General features: G+C 45.7%; 1 protein-coding gene across 11 annotated transcripts in view; it reads left to right on the forward strand.

Annotated features, from left to right (window-relative positions):
* DOCK1 (dedicator of cytokinesis 1) overlaps positions 1-24,921 on the forward strand; it is a gene marked incomplete at both ends in the record, with an annotated part of 536,109 nt that overhangs the window by 418,969 nt on the left and 92,219 nt on the right. For all 11 annotated transcript variants that reach the window (XM_079700789.1, XM_079700792.1, XM_079700795.1 and 8 more), the window contains 2 exons: positions 6,656-6,756; positions 17,131-17,189. In XM_079700789.1, the coding sequence (XP_079556915.1) occupies positions 6,656-6,756; positions 17,131-17,189 (160 nt within the window). The remainder of the gene's footprint in view (positions 1-6,655; positions 6,757-17,130; positions 17,190-24,921) is intronic.

Here is a 24,921-nt window from a genome sequence, read left to right on the forward strand (position 1 = left end):
ATGTTACCAACATGGGTGCAGGCATTCCTGCACTGATAACCTGCAGGCTATTTTCAGTTTTTCCCGTTTCCAAGCAGTGCTTCCATGAACAGTGTGACACACGCATCTCAGTGCTGCATTGCTATAGAACAGGTTCCTGGAAGCATAATTGCCAGGCTGACTGGTAAGGTATTTTAAGCTTCATGGACACTAATAAATTACCGACTTAAAATGCTCTAGCAATTTGCAATCTCACCAGCCTTCTCTGAGAGCAGTCATTGTCTAGAGCCTTCTCCCATACCAATTTCTTTAAAATTGTTGACTCTTATTTTTATTGGTATTTCTCTGATTGCTAGTTGGGTTGAGAGTACTAATTGGCTGTGAGGATTTCTAGTATGAACTGTCTGGTCACTTCCTCTGCTCACTGTTCTCTTAGGCTATTTGTCATACTTTCTTGTAAGTTGGAATTCTTTTTTTTTTTTTTTTTTTTTTGCGGTACACGGGCCTCTCACTGTTGTGGCCTCTCCCGTTGCGGAGCACAGGCTCCAGACGCGCAGGCCCAGCGGCCATGGCTCGTGGGCCTAGCTGCTCCGCGGCATGTGGGATCTTCCCGGACCAGGGCACGAACCCGTGTCCCCTGCATCGGCAGGTGGACTCTCAACCACTGCGCCACCAGGGAAGCCCTGGAATTCTTGATATAGCCTAGTCATGGGTTTAGGTTTATCGTATAGAAATATTTGATTTTTCTGTAGTTAAATGTGTCTGTTCTTTTATGGCTTTTGGGTTTTATGTTTTGCTTGGCAAATCCATCTTTGATTATAAATTTAACTATTCTTTATGTAGATAGTCTCTGATGATACCTTTATAGTCTGCTTTTTTTTTTAACTTTCCAATGATTAATCCATCTGTGATTTCTTTTTTTAATGATTTTTGAAAAATTGAAGTATAGTTGATTTACAGTTGTGTTTGCTTTCAGTGTACAGCAAAGTGATTCAGATACATATATATATACATAAAAAACATATATCTATATTCTTTTTCAGATTCTTTTCCATTATAGGTTATTACAAGACATTGAATATTGTTCTCTGTGCTATACAGTTGGTCCTTGTTGTTTATATGCATCTGCATTTTCTATAGTTACTGTTAGGGGTTAGAGTTTAACTTCACTTTTTCCCACATTATTTTATTGTCGACAAAATTTAGTCAGTCTAAGAAAGAATTGGAAAATTTAATTCAAGCTGAATTTGAGGATTATAACCCAGGAAGAACATCTCAGAAAGCTCTGAGAACTGTTCTGCCAGTTAGAAATCAAGGCACACTTATATAAGTTTTTTTAAGACAGAGGGTGGTACATCAAATGACATATTATTGACAGTTTACATAATCCAGATCTAAGTCATCAAGTTGGGTCATGTGACCCCTTACAAGGTCAAGAAGGGATGTTATCTTTTAAGGAGTTGTCTTGTTGATGCGAGGAGAATGTTTCTCTTTATGGTTGAGCAGCTATTTTCTGCCGATGGGGGAGGTTTGGTCAATGCCTAATGCAGATACACAATGCACAGTGAGGGGAGAAAGGAGTCCAAAGGGCAGAGAAGAATTTTTATGTTTAAATAACATACGAATTTTATTTCACATTATAAATAGTTTCTTCTTTCCCAATGATTTGAACTGCGACTGAGGAAACTCATAATTACAAATGCATGTGTGTACAGTTCTGTTTTCTGTGTTATTACCCATGGGTTTTATACCCAGCTAGTATTACCAGGACTTCCCCATTGGTGTGTTATTGCAAAATTATCTTGACTCTTTTTGCGCATTTCCTCTTCTGTGTGAAAATCAAAATCACCTTGTTAAACTTCTTAAAAATGCTGTCTACATTTTAACTAGGATTCTGTTGAATTCATAAATAATTGTAAGGGAAATGTAACAGCATTTTGGGAAATACGTGGCAGTATTTATTTTTTCCCATCCCACACAGGAATATTTAGGCCTTTTTATGTGTCCTTCATCAGGTTCTCTTGTTTTATCCATGTAGGCCATGCCTATCACGTGAGATGGCTGTGTATTTCAGGTGTGACTGCTATGGGTGTGGGCTTACTGGTTATTGCTGAGCTTGAGCATTGTTTCATGCATAGGGTCCTCTGGATGCTCCCTTCAGGCCAAACACCTTGTCTGCAATGAGCCCTTTTGGCCTTTGTCCCTTGGCAAGTGTGAAGTGCATTTGATTGTTCCACTTTGGAGGGCTCCCACCCCCAGGGGGAGGCTTGGGTGCCATGTGGCCGTGGCCGTGGCCGCCTTCAGCGTGTGGTCCAGGCAGCGGCCGCTCCCACGAGGTGCATTTTTATGTTCTCACATTCCCTGCACAGTTCTCTCTCCTGACACTTCCTTCTCCTTTAACTAAGCATCCCTGTGGGCTGCTACTGCTTCCCTCTGTCCCTCATCAGTCTGCTTCTCATTTCCAGCAAGTACGGTACCAAGGACTTTTTTTTCTTAACCTTATCCTAGTGAGCTGCCAGCCTGACACCCTATCACCTCCCCAGATCTGTAGTGTATATTTCATACAAACAGAGACTTTCCCCTACTTAAGTAGAGTAAGAATACCAAATGTAGGAAACTTACATTCTCATCACCCCTAACCAGTCCTCAGACCACATTCAAGTTCATTCGTCCCAATCCAATCCTTCAGAGGTCAGCATCACAAGTGCCGTTAGTTGTCACATCTGAAATCACGCGTAGCTTACAGGGGTTTTTTTTTTTTATGTTTGTATTTTTATGTGATTTTTTAAAGACTTTATTAATGGCAGTTTCAAGTTCACAGCAAATTAAGAGGGAGGTGCAGAGGTTTCCCGTAGACCCCGCCTCCTGCACACGAAGCTGCCCCACTATCAACATCCCCCACCAGGTGGTACATCGTTACAACTGATGGACCTACACTCACACATCATAATCACGGAGTCCTTACTTTACGTTACGGTACACTGTAGACGTTTTGTCCACTCTGTGGGTTTGGACAAATGGAGAATGACATGCCTCCAGTTCCACTGCCCTCAGAATCCTTGTCCTCCTCCTATTCATCCCTCCCTCGCCCGCTGCATCCAGCTTCTGTGTGTCTTTCGTCTCCTTCAGGCTAGAACAGTTGTTCGCTCTTTCCTGGCTGTTCTGTGCTCGGCACTCTTGCTGACCACAGGTCTGGGTTTGCAGACGGCCCTGCACTTGGGTCGCCTCATGTTCCCCAGTGCTTAGACCCAGGCTGCACCCTTGGGAGGAACATCACAGAAGTCATGACCCCTGCCCCCCATGCCAGATGCTCCCAACTCCTGGGGGCCCCCTCATCCTGTTCAGGCTCTGACAATGGCCAGGGGATTTTTGACGTGCACAGTAGGCAGCCTCCTCATTCCTAAGGATATAAAAATCTCCTGTGGGTCCCAGTCTTGCTTTACAGGTGGGAACACTGAGTCGCCAGGCACGTGGGCCACGAGGGAACCTCCTTCTTCAGGGCATTGGACCACACTGTTCCCCTAACTATCTCCCAGGGCAGGGTTTTCAGGAAACTTCTGGCTCAGCTGTCGTCCTGGCCGCTGTCTGAGTGAAGAGAAGGGATATAGAGTTAGTGAAACTGGCATTTAAAAAAGACACATTCATATATATATATATATATATATATATATATATATATATATATATACATTTTTTTTTTTTGCGATACGCGGGCCTCTCACTGCTGTGGCCTCTCCCATTGCTGAGCACAGGCTCCGGACACACAGGCCCAGCGGCCACGGCTCACGGGCCCAGCCACTCCGTGGCACATGGGATCCTCCCAGACCGGGGCACCAACCTGCGTCCCCTGCATCGGCAGGCGGACTCTCAACCACTGAGCCACCAGGGAAGCCCGACACATTCATATTTTTGTTGATGTTGTTTTTATGGGCAGCAGGTATACATTAAAATACGTTCTGGGTCCTGCTCTAGTGGTGCCCCTGACCCAAACATGGCCAGGGACCCCTGCCAGTGCTGTGAGAGGAGGGCACTGCTGGGAGATGGGTGGCCATAGCAGGGAGGTGTTAGTTCCAAAAACAAAGGAAGCAACTTGTACTTTATTGATTTGAGTCACCCCTTTTATTATAAAAAGGCCTGAAAGAGAAAGTGCCTCTGTGGGCAGGAAAGAGCGTGGCCTGTGAGGTCCAGGACAGCCCGCTGGAGACCCTTGTTCTGCGTCACGTGTTTTTGTGTGTGTGTGTGGTTTGGAGCAAGTCTCTGAACCTCATCTGTGAAATGGGAAGACCAGTACTTACCTGGGAATGAACTGCTCTGTTCCTGAAGAAATGCCAGTTCCTGAGGAGCACTGGCTAAATGAAGCCCACTACACTCTTAGCTACATCCATGCTTGAAAATTTCCTCTTATTTCTCTGGTCACTGAATATAGAGTCATTATTGTTAACACCTTGTTTTTACGTAACTCTGGGTAACCGTCTCATTTGATGCAATGAATATTATCCCTGTTTTGTAAATAAGAAAACCAATACCCACAAATTTCTTCCTAAGATCATTGAAGGCACCTTGGAGCTTGGACATGTGATGGAAACTCTGTCCAGCTCTTTCCCACTGGGAGCAGGTGAAAGTTCCCTGAAATATCCTGTGGTACAAAAATGGTCCGCTGAGGAGTATCTGTGATGGCCAGTCTCTGAGCCCCTTGCTGCAGTTCCTGGGGTGGGGGAGGGTCTCCCCGCTTATCTCTCCCCTGCGCTCCCCCACCCTCGGGTGCCGCCCTCTGAGAGAGGATGCAGATGGAAGCAATCTGGAGGAAATGTCCAGAGAGTTTTCACTTGCATTTGAGACGTCCCCGTGGGTTCATCCCTCAAATATTGATTATTCCCGATGGATCACTTACTTTGAGCCAGGCTCTGCCCCAGACCTGGAATCCTGCCCCCACCCTGTGTACCATGGAGTGTAAAGGGAGGACCATTAGGGCAGGACTGTGGGGACAGACCAAGGTGCTCGAGGGCGCGGAGAGGGCGAACACACCCGGCCCTGGTATGCTGAGACCCAGTGAGGGAGGAGACGGGGGTGGACCCGGCATGTGCAAAGGCCCAGGGGTGGGGAGATCATCAGCTCAAGCATCTGATGGGAAGACAAGGGTGCAGAGTATGGATGGAAAGGCTGCTGCAAGGCAGAAGCAGGGAGAACCAGGCAGCGGGACTCCCCTTCAAACTCTGTTCTGACCGGAAACGTGTGGGAAGTTCCTGAAGAGGTTTGAGCTGGGGGGTGGCCCCCTCGGATTAGTGTCAGTTCCCTCTGGCTGCCCTGTGGGACGAGGCGAGGACAGGAAGCAGGAAGCAGGCTGTTCTGGTCCGTGAGGGATGATGCTGACCTGGGGTGGGTGATACCCCAGCACTGAGACAAAGTGGGTGGGCTTGGGAGGGAGTTATAAGGTGAAGCAGAAGGACTTGCTGATTGAAACGGTGGGATGCTGCGAAGGACAAAGCCCAGAATAAATCCCAGGTTTCTCCCCTGGGCAGTGAGGGGTATGCCCGTGTCATTTATGGAGTTCAAGCGAAAAGCCCCTGTTCATGATCCAAGAATTCCTCCTTCATTTTAATTTTCTTCACCTGGTCTTAAACATTGACCTAATCAGGGGGTCTTAGTTTCATGACTTTAGGAATCTACCCATCATAACACTTCTTATTGAAGAGCACTTTTATGGGATACTTTGTCCAGATACACAGAGCTTCCAGTGAAGAGCTTTACGATGACAAAATCATTTTACAGTAAATTGTCATTTAAGCCATGTACAGTCTCTAAGTCCTTGAAATATGAAATGTTGGATCTTTTTACATTTTCCTCAATTTTCTAGTGTGTATATATTTTTAGTATCATAAAAATGATAAATTATAGAAAACTACACAGTAAGTCCCCTACCTACGAACCTTCTAGTTGTGAACTTTCAAAAATGCAAATGTGCATTCGCGTGTCCGGTCACGTACGTTAGTTCACGTGTCTGGTGTCCATTGTCCCTTGCGTGCATCCTCTACAATTGGTTGTGCTTTTGTGTACTTTACAGTACTGTATAGAGTACAGGAGTACAGTGTCTTTATTTCAAGCCCAGGACGTCCGGAAGCAAGCGTAAAAGCAGTGGTATATATAGCTGATTGTGTTAGTTGGGTACCTAGGCTAACTTTGTTGGACTTACGACCAAGTTGGACTTACGAACGCACTCTCGGAACTCCTTCATATGTAGGGAACTTGCTGTATACTGTGAGGTAAGGGGCTCCATAATACAGTATTAATAACAGCTAACATTTATTACGTGCTTCCCGTGCTCCTGGCACCACTGGATGGGCACTGCATGTCTTTACTCCCTCCGTCCTTTAGCAGCCCTATCAGGTAGGTACTGTTGAAATTCCCACTTTACCTGAGGACACCGAGGCACAGAGAGGTTAGAGTGTCTGCCTAAGTAAGTGGCTGAGCTGGGATCCGACTGCATGCACTGTCAGAGCCCATGCTCAGCCCTGAACCACACCGTGGGTGGCTGATTAGCAATGTGTATGTAGAGAGTGCAGCTTTCAAACCTTTCAGAAGTGTGTGCTGGGCAAATGCTATTTAAACGTCTCGGAGCATTTCTGAGATCCTATATTAATCGGTTCGGCACCTTAGCATCTCCCCTTTTTGGTTTCAGCTGTGGAACAACTATTTTCACCTGGCTGTCGCTTTCCTCACTCAAGAGTCCTTGCAGCTGGAGAATTTTTCAAGTGCAAAGAGAGGGAAAATCCTTAACAAGTAAGTCCACGTAGCCCCACATGCACGGGCAGGAGCCTGCAGTTCTATTAGCACAGTCTTCTTGCGTCTTCTAAGCCAACTGGGTACCAACTGAGATGTAATCATGGTATAATATGGGGGTGATTTCAAACCATGAATTGAGTATTGCCTTTTGTAACCCATGAATCCAGATCTAAAATTGCAGATTCATTCTGGTGGGTTGCAAGTCAGTGTCATTCAAGACTGTTAGCACCGAACAGGATGGGAGTTTCGGGAGATAATTGCTTTTGCTGTGCACCGTGCTGATGTCACGCCACGTATGGTTTGCTGTATTGCTTAATTCTCCAATGCTGCTTCAAACAAGGAAGCTTCTGACAGAAGCTGTTGGCATCTTGGGATTGTGGAACAACGCATCGTGGAGTGATGAGTCATCTGGGGTTCCTTCTTTGCAAGAGATGACCCCGGTCCTCTTCCAGGCAGGAGATCTGAAAGGGCTTAACTAGCCCTTGGATTATCCTGAAAACGTCTGAGAAGCCCCGGGGAAGCCAGGATCCCTGCCTGGCTCCTTCATCACTGCATCCGGAACAGCTCCTGGTCCAGGGTCAGGAAAAGAACCCTTACGTGGGTTTCTTTGCAACCCTTGGGCACTCTGAGGGCCTTGCAACCTCTCTCTCTGCCTCAGTTTCACCAGTGTCTCAGTTCTCTGGGGGCCCCTTCCATCAGTACCTCATGCTGCTGAGTCATCCATCTCTGTTCATCCCTTCATAATCCCTCTGAGCCATGTTGACGGTTCCAAGGCATTGGCAGCCTGGTACCATCACTGAGGTTAGAGATTCCAGGGCCTCTCAGAAGGGGACAGCTGATCTGCCGTCCTAGTATCCCAGGACTGTGTGTCTCCCTTGCAGACCAAATGGAAAGCACACTCTCCCTGGGGAGTAAGAAGTAGTTCGGCAGATATTTACAGAGCACGTATGACCTGCCAGTGACTTTCTAAGAACGTTGTATGCATTTTTCACGTAGAACCATTCGAACAAAAACCAAAACTATTCCGTAGGTTCTCTTATCATCTTTATTTTCCAGACGAGGAAGTGAAGCAGGTTGTGAACCAGGGTCCCGTGTCTCACACTAAGTCATTCTAACTCGGGCAGTTCAGAGCCCAATACATTTAGCTGGGCTGCTTTTAGAACCTTAAATCCTTCCCTGAGCCATCTAAAGGTCAGCTTTCATCGGGTCATCTTGGGACTTCCCTGGCTTCCCTTCCCAGTGGTTAAGACTCCCTGCTTCCCAGGTTTGATCCCTGGTCGGGGAACTAAGATCCCTCATGCCATGTGGAGCAGCCAAAAAAGAAAACAAAAACAAAACAGAACATCGGGCCGTCTTTCCTTCGAGCTCCCGCAGTTGAATGACTGGTCTGTTGGCCGTTGATAGAGACAAGTGTTCCTTCTTCAGAAAGGGAAACGCACCCTGGGTGGCGTGGGCCCAGTGGGTGCCCAGCGGCGATGGCAGGGAAGATGGCCCCCACCTCCGAGCCAGCAGAGTTTATCCCTCATCTTGGCTCAGGAGACAGACTTTTCTAGGCAGCACCTTCCGGGTACTGGCTCGACAGGGCTGCTACCACTTTGTGAAATTTACATTCCCTCAGTGCTCCCAGGAAGTTAGGGATGGCTCCCAGCTTGTTGTCCTTGATGAAAGGCTGTCGTGGGGAAAGCTGTTTGTAATGGAAACACTAATAACCAGCACACACAGCACTCGGCCCTAGCCGCTCCCCACCAGAGCCCTCCAGAGCCCTGGTTATCCTGTCCTGCCCACCTGTGTGCAGTGCTCATGTGGGGTGAGGCTGGGGTCCAGACCCAGCTCCAGCTGGCACTGGTGTCCATTCCTTGCCAAGCTTGTAGCGCATCCTACCCTTAGAGATGCCTGCAGAGGAGAATTGAGTTTAAACCGGAAATCTGCCTGAAAAGAGCTGAGGTCTCCTTCACAGTTTGGAGAATAAAACCATTTGATTCTGAGCATTCTCCGGTCAGGGCGGGGCCCGTCTCTCTCCCTGAGCCCTTTCCTTGTTGGTGTGAGAGCGTTAACATCTAAGCTAGAGCGACACCAATAAATGCATTCACCACACAGGGCCTTGTCCACCAAAGAAAACGTTTGCTTCCCGCATCGTGCTGTGACTTCTGAAGCTTCAAAGCCAAGGAAAATTAAACACAGCCAGCTGGTGTCACCCCTCCCAGAGGGCCTCTGAATCGGGCTTTTAGATTTCTCTCTCTCACAGCCATGGCAAAGAGAGACTCCAGATTTTCCCTTAGAAATTGTCTCATGGATCCCCCGAGGGAAAAAGCCCCAAACATTTCAGAAATTGTCTTTGCAGGAGTGTCTCAGCTCCTGTGCAGCCCAAGGGGCCCTTTCCCAGGGGCACAGGTTCAGTGTGTGGCCATGACAGGCCACGGAGGAGAAGGAATTTCCAGCATCTGTGTTAAGCGCTCTTGGCCTATGAGGCCGCGTGGCTAAGATAAAACGTTGGTTCACCTCTTTGTTGTATGCACCCTGCCTCTTGCTACACCTTAAACGCTTTATCATCCATGTGCAATTTTAATTTCTAAATAGCAAAACCTGCATGAGAAATATTAGGAGATGGTCCTACCCAAATGCTTAAGTTTTTTAGTGCCTTAGAAATGTTTTAATTTGTTTCACATTGTGCCATGTACTCATGGCACTAGAGTCCTGGTGCTTGGGACCCAGAGATAAAAAGTTCACAGTCTAGGGGGCAGGTAGCTGTACAAAATTACATGATTGGAGTAGAACGTAAATGCTCCCCAAATGCCTTGGCAGCCCAGAGGTGGGCATGTAGGACTCAGCCTGGGTGGTGAAGGTGGCCGAGATGTTTACCAGATTGATTGACCCCCTTGTCAGCAAACAGCCAGTCCCAAAAGGGGTCATCGCGTCCTAAGGGGCATGGCCCACTCTATAAGCAGAAATGCTCTTCGTTGCTGAAGCATGAGTGAGTAGCCAGGCCTGGAGTGATCGGGACTTGGGGCAAGGTGCGAGCGACCAGGTGACACGGGGATTAACCCCAGGCGTCTGAGCAAATGGCTGGCTGCTGATTTCCAGCACAGTGGACCATAAATTCAGGGGGTTATTTTCTTCTAGAGGGAAAGGCCGTGGTGTCTGAAAGTGGAGTGATGCCCCCGTTTAGTAGCCTCTGGCTGTCCACGTCGGCTTGTCTACTGCCGTAGGGTTTGTGAATCCAACCCAGGGCTTCGGCATGAGCCCCCTCGTGCCCCCAGCACGGCCCTTCCTCTCTGCCGCGGCCTGCACCTCCTCGCGCCTGTCTGGTCCACAGCACTGTGGCTCAGAACAATAGAAAATCCCGGTATCAGAAGATCTGCCTGTTCATTCCCTCTTGTTAAGCTTCCCGTCCTCCTGGTGACCTAGGTTGGGGAGATAATTAGGATATTTATTCCAAAGGCATTCCCCAAAGGACATGGGAGTAACATCAAAGAATGGGCCATAGCGTGCAGAACACTGATTATGTCAAACCCAAACTGAGTACAAGATTTGGCAATGAACCACAAAATAAATAACCTCTACGAATCCAAGTCCATAATGAGAACATTTAACTGACTCACCTTCAGACATCCTTGGCGCTAGTGACTCCTAACAAAGACAGAGAAGGCGACAGAATGCTCACCCCGACCTTCATGAATGTCCCATCCTCCATCCCCCACGCCTTGTACATTACGGGGGCTTCGGAAGTATGAGTCAAATGTGAAAGAGTTGGCTTTGGATTAGTGGCCAGCTTGACCATTTTAGTTTGTAAGACATCATGTGTCCTAGCACTGGGGCAATGGGGTGATGTGACGGCAACTGGCCTTCTGTGTTCAGGACCGGACTGCCTTCTGGAAGAGGAAAGGGGTTCATGGATGGGCCTCCAGCAGCTCTAAGCATGAAATGCCCATTTAAAAACTCCAGCCCGAGAGGTAAAGCGTGATGGCCAAGCCCAGGTCAGTGGATTTGAACCTATGTGATTAATGTGGGTCCCTCATGGTACCCTCTCCCCAATTGGTCCCGGGATGTTTCCCATCCTTTTCTGGTTCGTTTTGTTTTTCCTACAGAAGTCTATCCTCAGCTCACTGCCTCTTCTAAGAGGACAGGTTTCACTACTGGGCCAAAATACCGCATAAACAAAATATCACAATGCTTCCAAACACTGGGTTCTGACACATCAGTGTGTCAATTCCTACTGTACACATGACTTTTTAGGGAAACCTAAAGGAAAGAAGTGCACAGTGACAAGCCTTGCTTTGCAGTGTGACCTAATCTGAAGCTGGAGTTGAACGTTCCAAATTATAAAAGGAAATTATTTGTGTTTGTGCTAATTTTTTTCCCAAGAGACTCAAATTATTCCAGATAAATTCACTATATACTAAGAATTACAAGGGGACCCAAGGAGATGGACTCAACAAGCTGTAACCTGTGCTAAGGTCCTTTTCGAAGAGTTAATTAAGTGTCCCACATGCATTAGCGATGCTATATTCTTTTTTTTTTCTTTTTTTTTTTAGTTGAAGTATAGTTGACTTACAACATTGTGTTAGTTTCTGGTGTACAGCAAAGTGATTCAGTTATATATTTTTTTCAGATTATTTTCCATTATAGGTTGTTATAAGATATTGAATATAGTTCCCTGTGCTATACAGTAAATCATTATTGCTTACTTCTTTTATATAAAGTAGTGTGTATCTGTTAATCCCATACTCCTAATTTATTCCTCCTCCCATCCCTTTCCCCTTTGGTAGCCATAAGTTTGTTTTCTGAGTCTCTTTCTGTATTATAAATAAATTCATTTGTATTATACTTTAGATTCCACATACAAGTGATACTATATGGTATTTGTCTTTCTCTGTCTGACTTACTTCACTCAGTATGACAATCTCTAGGTCCATCCATGTCGCTGCAAATGGCATTATTTCATTCTTTTTTAGGGCTGAGTAATATTCCATTGTAAATATATACCACATCTTCTTTTAGTGATGCTGAATTTTTTTGTGTGCACATATTTATTTTCTTTCTTAAAAAAACATTTTTTTAAATTTATTTTTTATACAGCAGGTTCTTATTAGTTATCTATTTTATACATATTAGTGCATATATGTCAATCCCAATCTCCCAGTTCATCCCACCACCACCACCCCCTCATCCCCCCGCCCAGTGATGCTGAATTTTATTGAACGTGATAAAACTTTATGCAGTGGAGGACACATCAGACCCCTGTGTCTAGTAAGGCTGATTCCCATCCGTCACGTTTGGGGTCCCGTCTCCTCCCACCTCCCCAGAACTTACCAGTCTTTCCCATAAAAATAACAATGTCAGTCTTTCCCATAAAAATAACCATGTCTCACCCCACCCATCATCTCCCTCCAGCTCCCTCCGTGCCTCTCTCACTGCACACCCACACCCACTCCCGATGCTGGCTGTGGGCCAGCTCTGTCCTGGGCTCCCAGAATCCCTCTGTAGGTTTCCGTCCTAGTGTTTTGGCCTCCCCACTGCTCCCTTGTCAGGCTAAGACTTCTCCCTCCACCCATTAAGTGCAAGAGCTCCTCGAGTCTTGGTGTTGGGCCTTCTTATTCTGTTCTCTTTCCTTAAGATAGCAGTTTTTAAATTGTGCATCTCAGCCCTTCACTGGGCTGGGATAGCAACTTAATGGGCCATTGTATTAATTTGTTAGAGTCATCTGCCATAATGTAACAACACAAACTAAGTGAAACAACAGAGATTTATTGCCTCACAGTTACAGAGGCCAGAAGTTGAAGTCAAGGGATCAGCAGAGTTGGTTCCTTCTGGAAGCTCAGAGGGAAGACCTTGTCTGTGCCTCTCTCCTATCTTCTGGGGGTGGGTGGCGCCCATCCTTGGTGCTCCGTGGCCGTGGCTGTATAACTCTCGTCTCTGCCTCCCGCTTCACATGGCCTTCAGCCTTGTTTGTCTGTGTCTCTAAATGTATCCCTTTCCTTATAATGATGCCAGTCCTTGGATTTAAGGCCCACCCCATCCAGCGTGACCTCATCTTAACAGGATTACATCTTGTAAAGACCCTCTTTAGGGGGTCACATTCACAGGTAGTAAGGGTTAGGGCTTTAACAGATCTTTATGGAGGACACAAGTCAACCCACACGACCCAAGACCAACATACATCTTTTTCCCTTTTTTTTTTTTCAGTGAAATAGAATATAAGAAAGCATCAGAGTTGATTGCAGGTAGTAAAGTTAAGTATTATTTCATAGAACTTTTGTATACATACATTTTTATGCATGCTGCTCAGTAAAGTATATTTCTTATTGCAAAAGAGTTTTTGAAACTTAAAAAAAATACTTATAAACCTGCCTCTGCAGCCTTGGTTCACAGCACACCACTCCTCTTAAGGGGAAGGAGTAAGGCAAGCTCCCTGTCCTCCAGTCTCACTGCCTTCTTTGGTCCATATACTCACCTACCCCCACCCCCCACCCCCGCCACAGGGCCTTTGCACCTGCTGGTCTCTTCCCCTCTCTGTCTGGATTATACCTTTCCTTCTTCAAATCTTGGGTAAATATTACTCTCTAAGAGAGCTTCTCCTACAGCCAACCTGGACCCACTCCCAGTTTTTCCTAAAGAACTGTGACCATGGCCTCCAAAAAAAAAAAATAATAACAAGAAAACTACTATATATACATGTATGTGTGAGTCTTGTATGATTGTTTAATGCCCATCTCTACTACATACTGATAGTCCCTCAGGTCTGTGGATTGTGTCTCTTTTCCACATTATATTAGTGTTCCCATATTAGCTCTGTGCCTGGCCTTCAGTAAGCATTTAGTAATTCATTAAACAATGAATAACGCTTACAGAACAAATTAATCTAAAAGACCATTGCAACCATGAGGGGGATGGTGTGATGAGGCCCACTCTGAGCTTTTAAAGGAAGAACCAGCCTGGCTTCATTGCTTGTTAGGACAGACGAGGGCACCGTGTCCTCATCCTCCCAAAGGCCTGGGAGATGAGCATCATGCCATCATTATCCCAGTACTACACATGGGGAGACCAAGGGTCAGAGTGGTCAGGTAATTTTCCCAGTGTGCTTAGATTTGGTCACAGGTTGGTCTTAACCCCAAGCTTGGGCTATCTCTGGTGGACATGGCATTTCTGCTTTTTGGGGCAAAGATTCAGGAAAGCAGGTGCTAAGGAAAAGTCTCAGAGACCAGAGTCATGCTATTTGGGGTCAGAGTTACAGGCCTGGATGTGGGATCTGGGATCTACCTGGGCTGTCTAAGGGATGCCTCCTGGGAGCTCCCTCGGGCTGGCCGTTTGAAGTTGTCCACTCACTTTGTGGGTGCGCACAGGCGACCTGGGTGTGGTGGGGAGCACCAGGTGACTCTGGCTTTGCCGAAACAGGCACGTCATTTCACCCCCAGGAATCTCTGCTTCTTCAGTGGGAAGATAGCTACGGGAACATCTTCTTCCTCACCTTGTGGTCTTACTGTGAGAATCAAATCAAATGAAACACACCACACATGCACTTTGAGGGGTGAGACACAGTGCTGTGCTGTGACATCGTGGAAGCCTGCCCTCTCTGGTCCTCGAGGTGCATGCTGGCGGTGAAGAACAGGAGTTCTTTGGGAGTCTGGAGCCTTGTGCAGTCTCTTCTCCCCTTGCCCTGTGACCATAGCCATGGCCAAGTCATTTTGCTTCCCCCCCAGGACTAGTTCAGTTCCCTCAACTATAAATCGTTAGTCATGGACTTAGTAACGATCTCTAAGGCTGCCACCAGCTCTGGAATTCTCTCTCCAGGTAGGAGCATGATCCCAGATACGCTCCATTACTGCTTTTTTCTCCTCCTTGGGGCAAGAATTACAAATGGTTCAGGAATCCCTCTTCAGTTCTGGTGACAGCTGTGACTCCATTTGGGGATTACGCTGAGAAGTGTATAGATTTGTCAAAGCTGCCTACTTATTAAAATGGGAGAAAAGATCAATCTTACTGCCAGAGAGATTCGGTCCTACCCTTCACTTTCCAGCTCTTTACTCATCTTGTACCAGCCTCGAGCACCTGTGTCTTATTTGACTATTATAATGGCATTTTTAGCACCTTTCTACCAGAGGCCTTACGCTCCTGAGTGATGTGCACTCAGATCTCTGCTAATCCCCCCGTTCTGAAATACTGTGAAGACACATCATTCCCCACGTAGAAGACAGTGAAGCGTCACTGCAAAATGTAACCCAGGCATCCTTGAGCAGCTCAGGCTCCGCCGGCGCCAGGAGCAGAGGTACTGGGCGGAGAGACAGGACTGGGCCGGCTTCCCTCTCCTCACACGCCTCCTGGGGTCCCCGGGTCAAGTCCAGCTCTGGACAGACAGCAGTCACTGTAGGGCTTGAGGCATCCATTGGGTCACTCCTGGTGATCCAAACCCAACCCGTGAGCCCGCAGGCTGTCCTGCACTTTATCTTTCTGAACTTTGGAGTTTGATTTGAATTATTATAAGACCTGGGAGAGGAAGTTGAGTCAGGGGCCAGCAAGGCGTAGACACTGATGGAGATCAGCCTGGCTTTAACCATTCGTATTTTTCAAGAGATACTGTTCTGGGCTGAGAAGGAGTTGCTTGGCAGTTAAGAGTCTTTAAGCTTGAGTTAGTGACAGGCCTGCCCCTGGGACAGGCTCTCACCTCCTCTGGGCCTCTGGCATCTGCCCTGTGTTGAGATCTGAACACCTGGTAGCAGGGGCCAGGGTGTTTACGTTCTCAGGGTCCTCCGTGCGATGCCACACTCCTCACCTCCCCAAACACCTGCTCCCCTGAAAGGCAGCTCATCCTCCTGGACAGCGAGGACCCCTCCAGCCTGAGGAGGAAGCGTCTTCACTGGATGGAACGTGGTTTTCCTCTCCCCGATCCTGTTCTCCTGGTAAATGCCCAGAGAATGGTCTTCCCAGTCATCATTCAGCCACCCGCATCCTCTGCAGGCCTGGATGCTGGGACCCCTCTGTCATTCCTACAGGAGCAAAATGGGGATTGGAAAACGGCTCTGCAAGCCTCAAAAGGATGCACGCCCCACTGGTGCTCAGATCTTGTGCCCCTGGGGCACTTCTGGGTGCTAGCTAGGCGCAGAAGGGTGACCCGGTCCCTGCTCGCTGTGGCTTGGTGCTGGGAGCATTCCTGGGCAGAGATCCCTCTCTCTCACTCAACAAATTTACCTGCACCAGCGCTCACCTGGTGCCGGGTTGGACTGGAAGGTAATACATTCACCTCAGAGGACCAGCTTGTCCTCGGAGGACGGGGTACAACGCTGCCCTCTCACTTCAGTTTCTCCACGTGTACAGTGAATGCCCTGACACCTGTCCGGCTGTGATGCCCCCAAGGTTGAATTCTCCAAACAGGAGCTGCTGGGCGCGTTCATCTTTCCTGGTTGAGATTCTCCCAGGGTCTGCTGTCCTTTCCTGCTTTAAGTGACAGACGGGTGCTAAGGGTACCCGAGACTTTGATAAAGGGTAGCAGCCAGCTGGGGCTGTTGATTTACCAGCCGGATCTCTACCTGTGGAGGCACAAGTCGGTCATCTGTAATCAGAGCTTTTCTTCCCACAGCTGACATAAGGACGCACAGAGCAGGCGCCACGACACAGCTGCTACACTGTAACACTGTAGGATAATTTTGCAAATTATTATTTGTAATATAATCAGCCTTTTCCTTAGGCAATAAAGGAAAATGTTAAATTGCTCACAAACTAATAAAGGTTTATCTTCTGAAACCTCAAATTCTGTTTACTCATGAAACACACACCCCCTCTGCTGACCCACTGGGAAGAAAATTAGCATTTATTTTTGCTGGTACATAAAAACGGGAATGTTCGTTGACATATTTTGGTGTTAAGCCCTTCCTTACATTGAAAATGATAAAGAGCCAGGAGCTGGGAGCTATATGGAAGAGGCCTTCCCTGCTCTGATTGTCTAAGACTCCAGGGCTTAATTTAACATGTGAGAACTGCTTATTGTGTGCCGGGCTGTAGGATGTCATTTGGTGTCTGGTGCCTGGATGCTTATAACATGCGTGGAAAACAAACTCCCCCTCAAGCCAAGGAGCCGGGTTCTCTTTCTCCTGCCATTAGAGACTGAAGAAAGGAAAATACTTTCATTTCTCTCCACCACCTGCCCCATGTTTCCACAGAGGGGAGGATCTTATGGAATCTGTGATGATGGGAAAATGAGATCCCTAGCTGGATTCCTCCTCCTTCAGTTCCTTTTGGTGGCAAAAGAAGTTGATGCTTTGACCCTCTCTTTATTCGTCTCAGGGATGGGAGAGTTTCACTGCACTTAAAAATAATCCAAGTCTGATTTTCAAATGCTCCATAGAGTGACTCAGCGTTTTTCCTGTCCCTGGTTTTCAGGTACGGAGATATGAGGAGACAGATTGGCTTCGAAATCAGGGACATGTGGTACAATCTTGGTGAGTAACTGGGAGTTCAGGGCATCACGGTGAATATCATGACTCGGTGGTGGGTGACGCCGTTGGTCCTGTTTGTCAGCTTTGGGGCATCTTAAAAATCTGAACAGCTTCTGTTCTTCCGAGAGCAATTGCTACCTTTGCAATAAGCGCTTTCAGTGAATAAGAGTTGGGAGACCAAAGTAAAAGGGAGAAAATCTGATTGGTGGAGAAAACAGAAAAGTCAGTAGAGCTCCCTCTTGTGTCAGGTGAGCAGAGCTCTGCCTTGGAACTCTTGCTCCTGGCCAGCACTACCATTCTCTCTGTTTCTCATGAATCAAAGCATGTAGCTCATCCTACTGTTATATAGTCCATCACTTATTGTATTCAGTTTCACATAATCTACCTTCCAAAGGGTTTATTCTCCAACTCAAAACTAGACCCTGTATTTAGGTATACTGCCACCAGGTGGTGGTAGGCTGAGTACTTGTGCAATCAGAACAATAAGGGATATGTGTGTTTAAGAAAAGAAATTAACATAGACATTTATCACTATAAACTTCCCTCTTGGTATGGCTTTTGCTGCATCGCAAAGGTTTGGTATGTTGTGTTTTCATTTTTCATTTGTCTCAAGATAATTTTTGATTTCCTCTTTGATTTCTGCTTTGACCCATTGATTGTTCAGGAGTGCAGTTTTAAACTTTCAAGTATTTGTGAATTTTCCAATTTTCCTTCTGTTACTCATTTCTAGCTTTATTCTATCACAGTAGGAAAGGATACTTGGTATGATTTCAATATTCTTAAATTTGTTAACAATTGTTTTGTGACCTAATGTGTGACATATCCTGGAGAATGTTCCTTGTGCACTTGAGAGAAATGTGTATTCTGCTGCCGTTAAGGGAAATGTTTTGTATATGTCTGTTAGGTCCATTGATCTACAGTGTTGGCTTACTGGTGAAGAAAGATCTCAAATAAACAACCCAGGTTTACACCTCAAGGAACAACAGCAACCAAAAAAAAACTAGGCCTAAGCCTAAAGTCGGCAAAAGGAAGGAAATAATAAGGATTAGAGCAGAAATAAACAAAATAGAGGATAGAAAACTTCAATAAAATTAAGAGTTGGGTTTTTGAAAAGATAAACAAAATTGACAAACCTTTAGCTCGATTACTAAGAAAAAAGGAGAAGAGACTCAAAAAAAAAAACATAAATGAAAGAGGAAACATTACAACTGACGCCGTAGAAATAAAAAGGATCATAAGAGACTACTATGAACACTTACGTGCCAGCAACCTAGAAGAAATGGATGCATTCCTAGAAATATACAACCTACTGAGACTGAATTATGAATAAATAGAAAGTCTGAACAGACTAATAATGAGTAAAGAGATTGAATCATCTTACAACAAACAAAAGTCCAGGACAAGATGCCTGCACTGGTGAATACTACCCAACATTTAAAGAAGAATTAATGCCAATCCTTTTCACACTTTTCTAAAACACTGAAGAGCAGGCAACACTTCTAAACTCATTTAATGACATGAGCATTACCATGATGCCAAAGTCAAACACACTACAAAAAAAAAGAAAAAGAAAATCTATAGGCCACCATCTCTGATGAACACAGATGCAAAAATCCTCAACCAAATACTGGCAAACTGAATTCAACAGCGCATTAAAAGGGTCATACGCCAGGAACAAGTGGGATTTATCTCGGGGATGCAAAGATGATTCAACATATGCAAATTAATAAAAGTGATAGACTACATTAATTGAATGAAGGATAATTATCTCAATAGATACAGAAAAGTCATTGGACAAAATTCAAAACCCTTTCATGATGAAAACTCAACAAACTAGGTATAGAAGGAATGTAACTTAACATAATTAAGGGCATATATTGTCAACTAATATCATACTCAGTGGTAAAAAACTGACAGTTTTTCTCTAAGATTGGAAACAAGACAGGATGCTCACTCTCACCCCTCCTATTCAACATAGTACTGGAAGTCCTGGACAGACCAATTAAGTAAGAAAAAGCAATAAAAGGCATCCAGATCAGAAAGGAAGAAGTAAAATTACCTCTCTTTGCAGATGACATGATCTTATATGTAGAAAACCCTAAAGACTCCTCCAAAAAAGTGTTAGAACTAACAAACAAATTCAGAAAAGTTGCAGGATACAAAATGAACATAGAAAACAAAAGTTGCATTTCTATACACACTACCTGTAGAAGAAATTAAGAAAACAATCCCATTTTCAATAGCATAAAAATGAATAAAATATTTAGGAATAAACTTAACCAAGGAGGTGAAGCACTTGTACACTGAAAATTACAAAACATTGATGAAAGAAATTTAAAGAGACACAAATAAATGTAAAGACATCTCATGTTCATGAATTGGAAGACTTGATATTGTTATCGCTATCAAAATTCCAATGGAATTTTTTACAGACATTGAAAAATCTGTTCTAAAAATCATGTGGAACCACAAAAGACCCTGAATATCCAAAGCAATCCTGAGAAAGAAGAACAAAGATGGAGGCATCATACCTCCTGGTTGCAAAATAAATTACAAAGCTATAGAAATCAAAACAGTGTGGTACTGGCATAAAGACAGACATATAGACCAATGAAACAGAAGAGAGAGCTCAGAAATAAGCCCACACATAAGCAGTCAACTGATCTTTGACAGGAAACCAAGAATACACAATGAAGAAAGGAAAGTGACTTTAACAAGTGGTGTGTGAACAATAGTGTTGTTAATACTGGATATCCACCTGCAAAAGAATGAAATTGGACTCTTAAGCCATACACAAAAAGCAACTCGTAACACACTAAAGACTTAAACATAAGACCTGAAACCATAAAATTCCTAGAAGAAACCATAGGAGAAAAGCTTTTTGACCTTGGCCTGGGCAATGATTTCTTGGAAATGGCACCAAAAAGACAAGTAGACTAAAGCTTTTGCACAACAAAGGAAGGAAACAATAAAATGAAAAGTAATGGGAGAATTTATTTGCAAACCCTATGTCCGATGAGTGATTAATATCCAGAATATATAAGGAACTCCTACAATTCTATAGCAAAAAAACAAATAAACCAATTAAAAAATGGTCAAAGGACTTGAATAGACATTTCTTCAAAGAAGACAGACAAATGGCCAGTAAGTACATGAAAAGTTGTTTAACATCACTAATTATCAGGGAAATGCAAATCAAAAACCACAGTGAGCTGTTGCCTCACACCTGTTAGGATGGCTGTTATGAAGAAAATAAATGAAAGATAATCATGTGTTTGCAAGGATGTAGAGAAATTTGAACTCATGTACACAGCTGGTGGGAATGTAAAATGATGCGTATGGAGGTTCCTCAATAAAATAAAAATAGAACTACCCTATGATCCAGCATTCTCACTCCAGGTTATATATCCTAACGAATTAAAATCAGAATCTGGATATCTGCACTCCCATGTTCGTTGCAGCATTATTCACAATAACAGAGATATGGAAACAACCTAAATGCCCATCGACAGATGACTGGGTAGAGAAAATGTGGTGTATATATATGTACAATGAAATATTATTCAGCCTTAAAATAAAAGAAATCCCATCATATGAAAAAAAAATGGAAGACCCTGAAGACCACTGTTGGATGTGAAATAAGCCAGTCACAGATGGACAATTACTGCATGAATCCTCACATATGAGATCTCTGAAGGAGTCAAACTCAGTAGAGCAGAGAGCAGAATGGTGGTTACCAGGGGCAGGGGTGTGCCGAGGGAGCAGTGGGGAGGTGTTGGTCAAAGGATGAAACGTTGAAGTTTTGCAAGATGCGTACATTTTAGAGATCTGCTATACACGTGGTGCCTCAAGGTAATGATCCTGTATTGTACATGTAAAGATGTAAGAAGGTAGATCTGATCTTAAGTGTATTCTTACAGTAAGCAAGAAAAAAGTAAAAATGATAAGAAATTAATACAATTAAGTCAATTTTATTAATAAGCGAATTAATTAATATAACAAGGAATTCTCTATTAAAATGTTAGCCACTATGACATGTCATTCTGTTGGTTATGTTCCTTATAAAGGAATAAACAACTGATGATACTTTGATGTCTCGTCACCACCTTTATGTGTCCTCTGTGAACCTGGCCTCTCCTAGTTGAGGTGAAGCTCTTCCTGGCACCTGTCCTCAGCTGGTTTTGTGCTGAGGTGCCCCGGGCACCTTTCTTCAGCACCACTCCTGGTCCTGTGCAAGCTCCTGCCTCTGAGTTGCCCAGGCTCTCCTTCCTTCTCTCAGATTGGCAGACAAATCCTACCTTGGCTTGTTGTGGGGAGGGCTTCCACTCTCCCCATCCCCCAGTGACTTTTCTTCTCTAGAAGGAGGCAGGCCACTGCCCACTTTGCTCTCTAGTCACCCCACTGCATCAGGGTTTCGTTTGTTCCACCAGGGCTGGGGCGCCTTAGCTGTATCCCAACCTGCGTGCTTCTGGAATAGCTTTCTTCGTGGCTGGAAAGATGCCCTGATGTATCTACATTCCTTGGGCAGAACGAAACGAGGTGACAAAACTAAACACGGTTTTCGATGAAGGCGTGACATTGGACTCCACTGCCCTCCTGAGGGCCCTTTGAGCAGACAGGGCCAGAGTTTTGAGGGCCAGCCCTGCTACTTGGCTTCGCGGTCAGCACGTTCACAGCGGCTTCTTTTCAACCGAAGCCAGGTTTCCTCAGAGGCCTTTGACTCCTAATCCTTCTTGAGTGCCCGGAGGTCACAGAAGTGTGTGAAGGAATGCTCTGTCACATCTCTAGGGAATGTTAGGAGAATTTCCAAATATTGTTTGTCTCTCCGTTTATATGAAGGATGGAGTCTTTTTCAAATGGGTCTTCATCCAGAAAAATAAATGTACAGCTCTTTGTGGGGGGAATCGATACTCTGTGGATAATACTAAGAACATGGAAATTAAGAAGCTTGGTTTAACATGAGGCGCCTGCTGGGTTCTCAAGGATAAAAATCCAGTGCGAGAACTCCCAGGTGGAGAGAAGAAGCTGGAGGGGATGACTTCTCTGCCTGTGCTCTCAGGGGGAGGAGAATCTACTCCCCACCTGCTGTGTGGGCATCAGTCCTGGAGTCAACTGGGGACCCCTTAAGGAAACTCTCTGCTGGGACTTTGCTGCAGCAGCTTAAACGTCCAGCATCAAAGTACTGGCTCTCGGTGTCAAAGTGCCTGGCTGCATCTCCAACACAGAACCTTCCAGGCACTGTCCCGTCCTTGGTCTTCCTGCCGTCCCTGGGGAGAGAGCAGGCACCCTGGGCTCCAAGGGAAGAGACCGGATATGAGTTCCACTTGAGTTTCCATCCTGCCTTGTCCCTGCCTGGCTGCGTGACTCAGTCGGTCTGGGCTTCCCGTACTCAGCTTTCTAGGCTGTAAGATGCAGAGGCTGGACGGAAGTTTTCAAGAGCCTTCTAACTCTGAAGCTCAATAATGCTTTTTATATATATATGGTGCTCAATAGTGCTTTTTATATATGTATGGTGATCTCGGTAGTGAAATGCTAAGGCTCCTCGAACCTTTCATGATTCATTTTAATTGATCCTACCCTGACAGGTTCATCTGTCCTGTTTCCTGGCAGGTCAGACACTGTGGGACTCCTGCCAGGAAGGTTCTGTCTGTAGCCCCATTCCGAGGGAGGGGCAGCTGAGGGCGGGCGGGAACGTTCAGAGAGGTGGCATGGAGGGAGTCGTTCTCGGCTGGACGAGTGGGAGCCCAGGGCTCTTCTAGGTGCCAGAGTCCAGTGCGTGATGGGCTACACCCGCTGTGGCCAGGCTTTTCAGTGCGGACCTGATGTACCTCTGCATGAGGGCCCTCTGAGGTCATCTTTCACCCCGGCCCTTCCAGAGAGAGTGACAACACCTTCTGAATTGTTCAGTGTCACCTCTAAAGTACAAACTGTGAGCTAGTCTATTTCCCGTAAAAGGACCGTTTTAGGTGTGTTTTCAAATGCTTCATTCCAAAACGCCTTGGTAATATTTTTCTCATCATTTAGGATAAGTAGAGACAGCCACCCTGGTAGATATTCACACTGGTTTTTAACACACTAAAAGGCATCCTTCTTGTTTGATTAGTAGCTGCTGTCTCAGCTCAGCTCACCTGGACCCTCCCCTCCTCTCTGACCTTCCACTGAAGGGCCACTTCCTGGCTCAGAGGGAGCCTCCAAAAGCCAGCTCAAGCCCAGGCTGGCCTGACACATGGGCGCTCCAGACACTCGGGTTTTCTTTTCTTCCTTTTCTTTTTTCTTCAAAGTGTTTTCAGGGTCATCTCTGGAATCCCTGAGATGGAGCACAGTTTGAAACTGACTCCTCCTCATTTGCTCCGTGTCTATGATTTCAATGGAAGACAGTGAGATGGGCCCAGGGAAGCATGAGCTTCTCTGTGAAGCCACCTCTGGGCCCTCGTGAAGCCTCCAGTGGTCCGAATGGTTGGTTCTCTTGACATTATGTCATTACGTTCTAAATAGTCTGAGTCAAGTGACAGAGACTTTTGATTTGCAACATAAAGGATACAGTTAAGAGAGCAAATGTCCCACCTCATCCCTGTTCATTGCTGATTGGAATACAGTGATGAATGCATCAGGTCTGTGTTTGGCAGCTTTCTACCAGGACCTTTGACTCCGGCATGAGAAGCGGCCAGGAGGTCAAATGTAAACTGTGACTGTGGTCAGTGAACAGCAAGAAATAATCATTAACCCATGTGATTGGGTTCCTTGCTTACAAAATAATTAAATTATGTTTGAAAGTTAAAAAAAAAATGATAAACATGTCAGCTGCTCCCAAGATCTGGCCCAACTTCCCCTCAAAATGGCTAAGGCTAGCTCCGTGGGGTCACCTCCAGCCACCTGGCCCTTTCTTTGCTGCTCTGAATCTCAGGTGTTGGATCCTGCCCTCCAGTGTCATTGCTGAGGATGCCACTCTAGAAATTAACGAGAGCACATCTCAGTTTCCTAAGATGTATACAACCTATTTTCTACACAGCTTTTAAACAAAAAAAAAAAAATTTTTTTTTCAAATGGGCTCAGGTTTGAGATCATATTGGCAGTCTAATCTAGCCAGCTCCACCAAGAAAATAAAAATAGACGTCAGAGGGCTTCCCTGGTGGCGCAGTGGTTGGGGGTCCGCCTGCCGATGCGGGAGATGCGGGTTCGTGCCCCGGTCCGGGGGGAAGGCCCGCGTACCGAAAAAAAAAAAAAAAGACGTCAGATATGTTTATCCTCTTACAATTAGTCACGTGTCACTGGATCAGGCCCTGAGCCTAATGTGCCGTGAGACCGTCTCCTTCTTGAGTCTTTCCAGTCATACGTGTGGTGTGAGCAGCCCAGAACCCACCTCCTTGCACAGCACTGGAGCAAGGATCCGGGGTCTGTGTTGCTTAATTTAATGCAAGTGCAGACACAGTGCTGCCCCATGGGACAGAGCAGCATGGGGTTTTTTTTCCTCCCAAACCTGTCATGTTTTGAGTGTGAAAGGAGAAATCAAAGGCAGACTCTCTCCCAAAAAAGGCAGGGGGCGGGAGGAGTGGATGTGCTTATTTACTCAGCTCTTCAGTTATTTATCAAAGCGCACTCTGTGCGGCAGCCTGCACAGCACCTGATCTCTCTTTTGCCTTCCTCACCTCGATTTACATTTTGTTTGTTACATACGGCACCCCGGAGCCCGCAGTCTCTCCAATCTCTCCAGAACAAATGTACTCGCAGGAAGATC

Source organism: Hyperoodon ampullatus (assembly GCF_949752795.1).
Source record: "Hyperoodon ampullatus genome assembly, chromosome: 1".
Classification (NCBI taxonomy): domain Eukaryota; kingdom Metazoa; phylum Chordata; class Mammalia; order Artiodactyla; family Ziphiidae; genus Hyperoodon; species Hyperoodon ampullatus.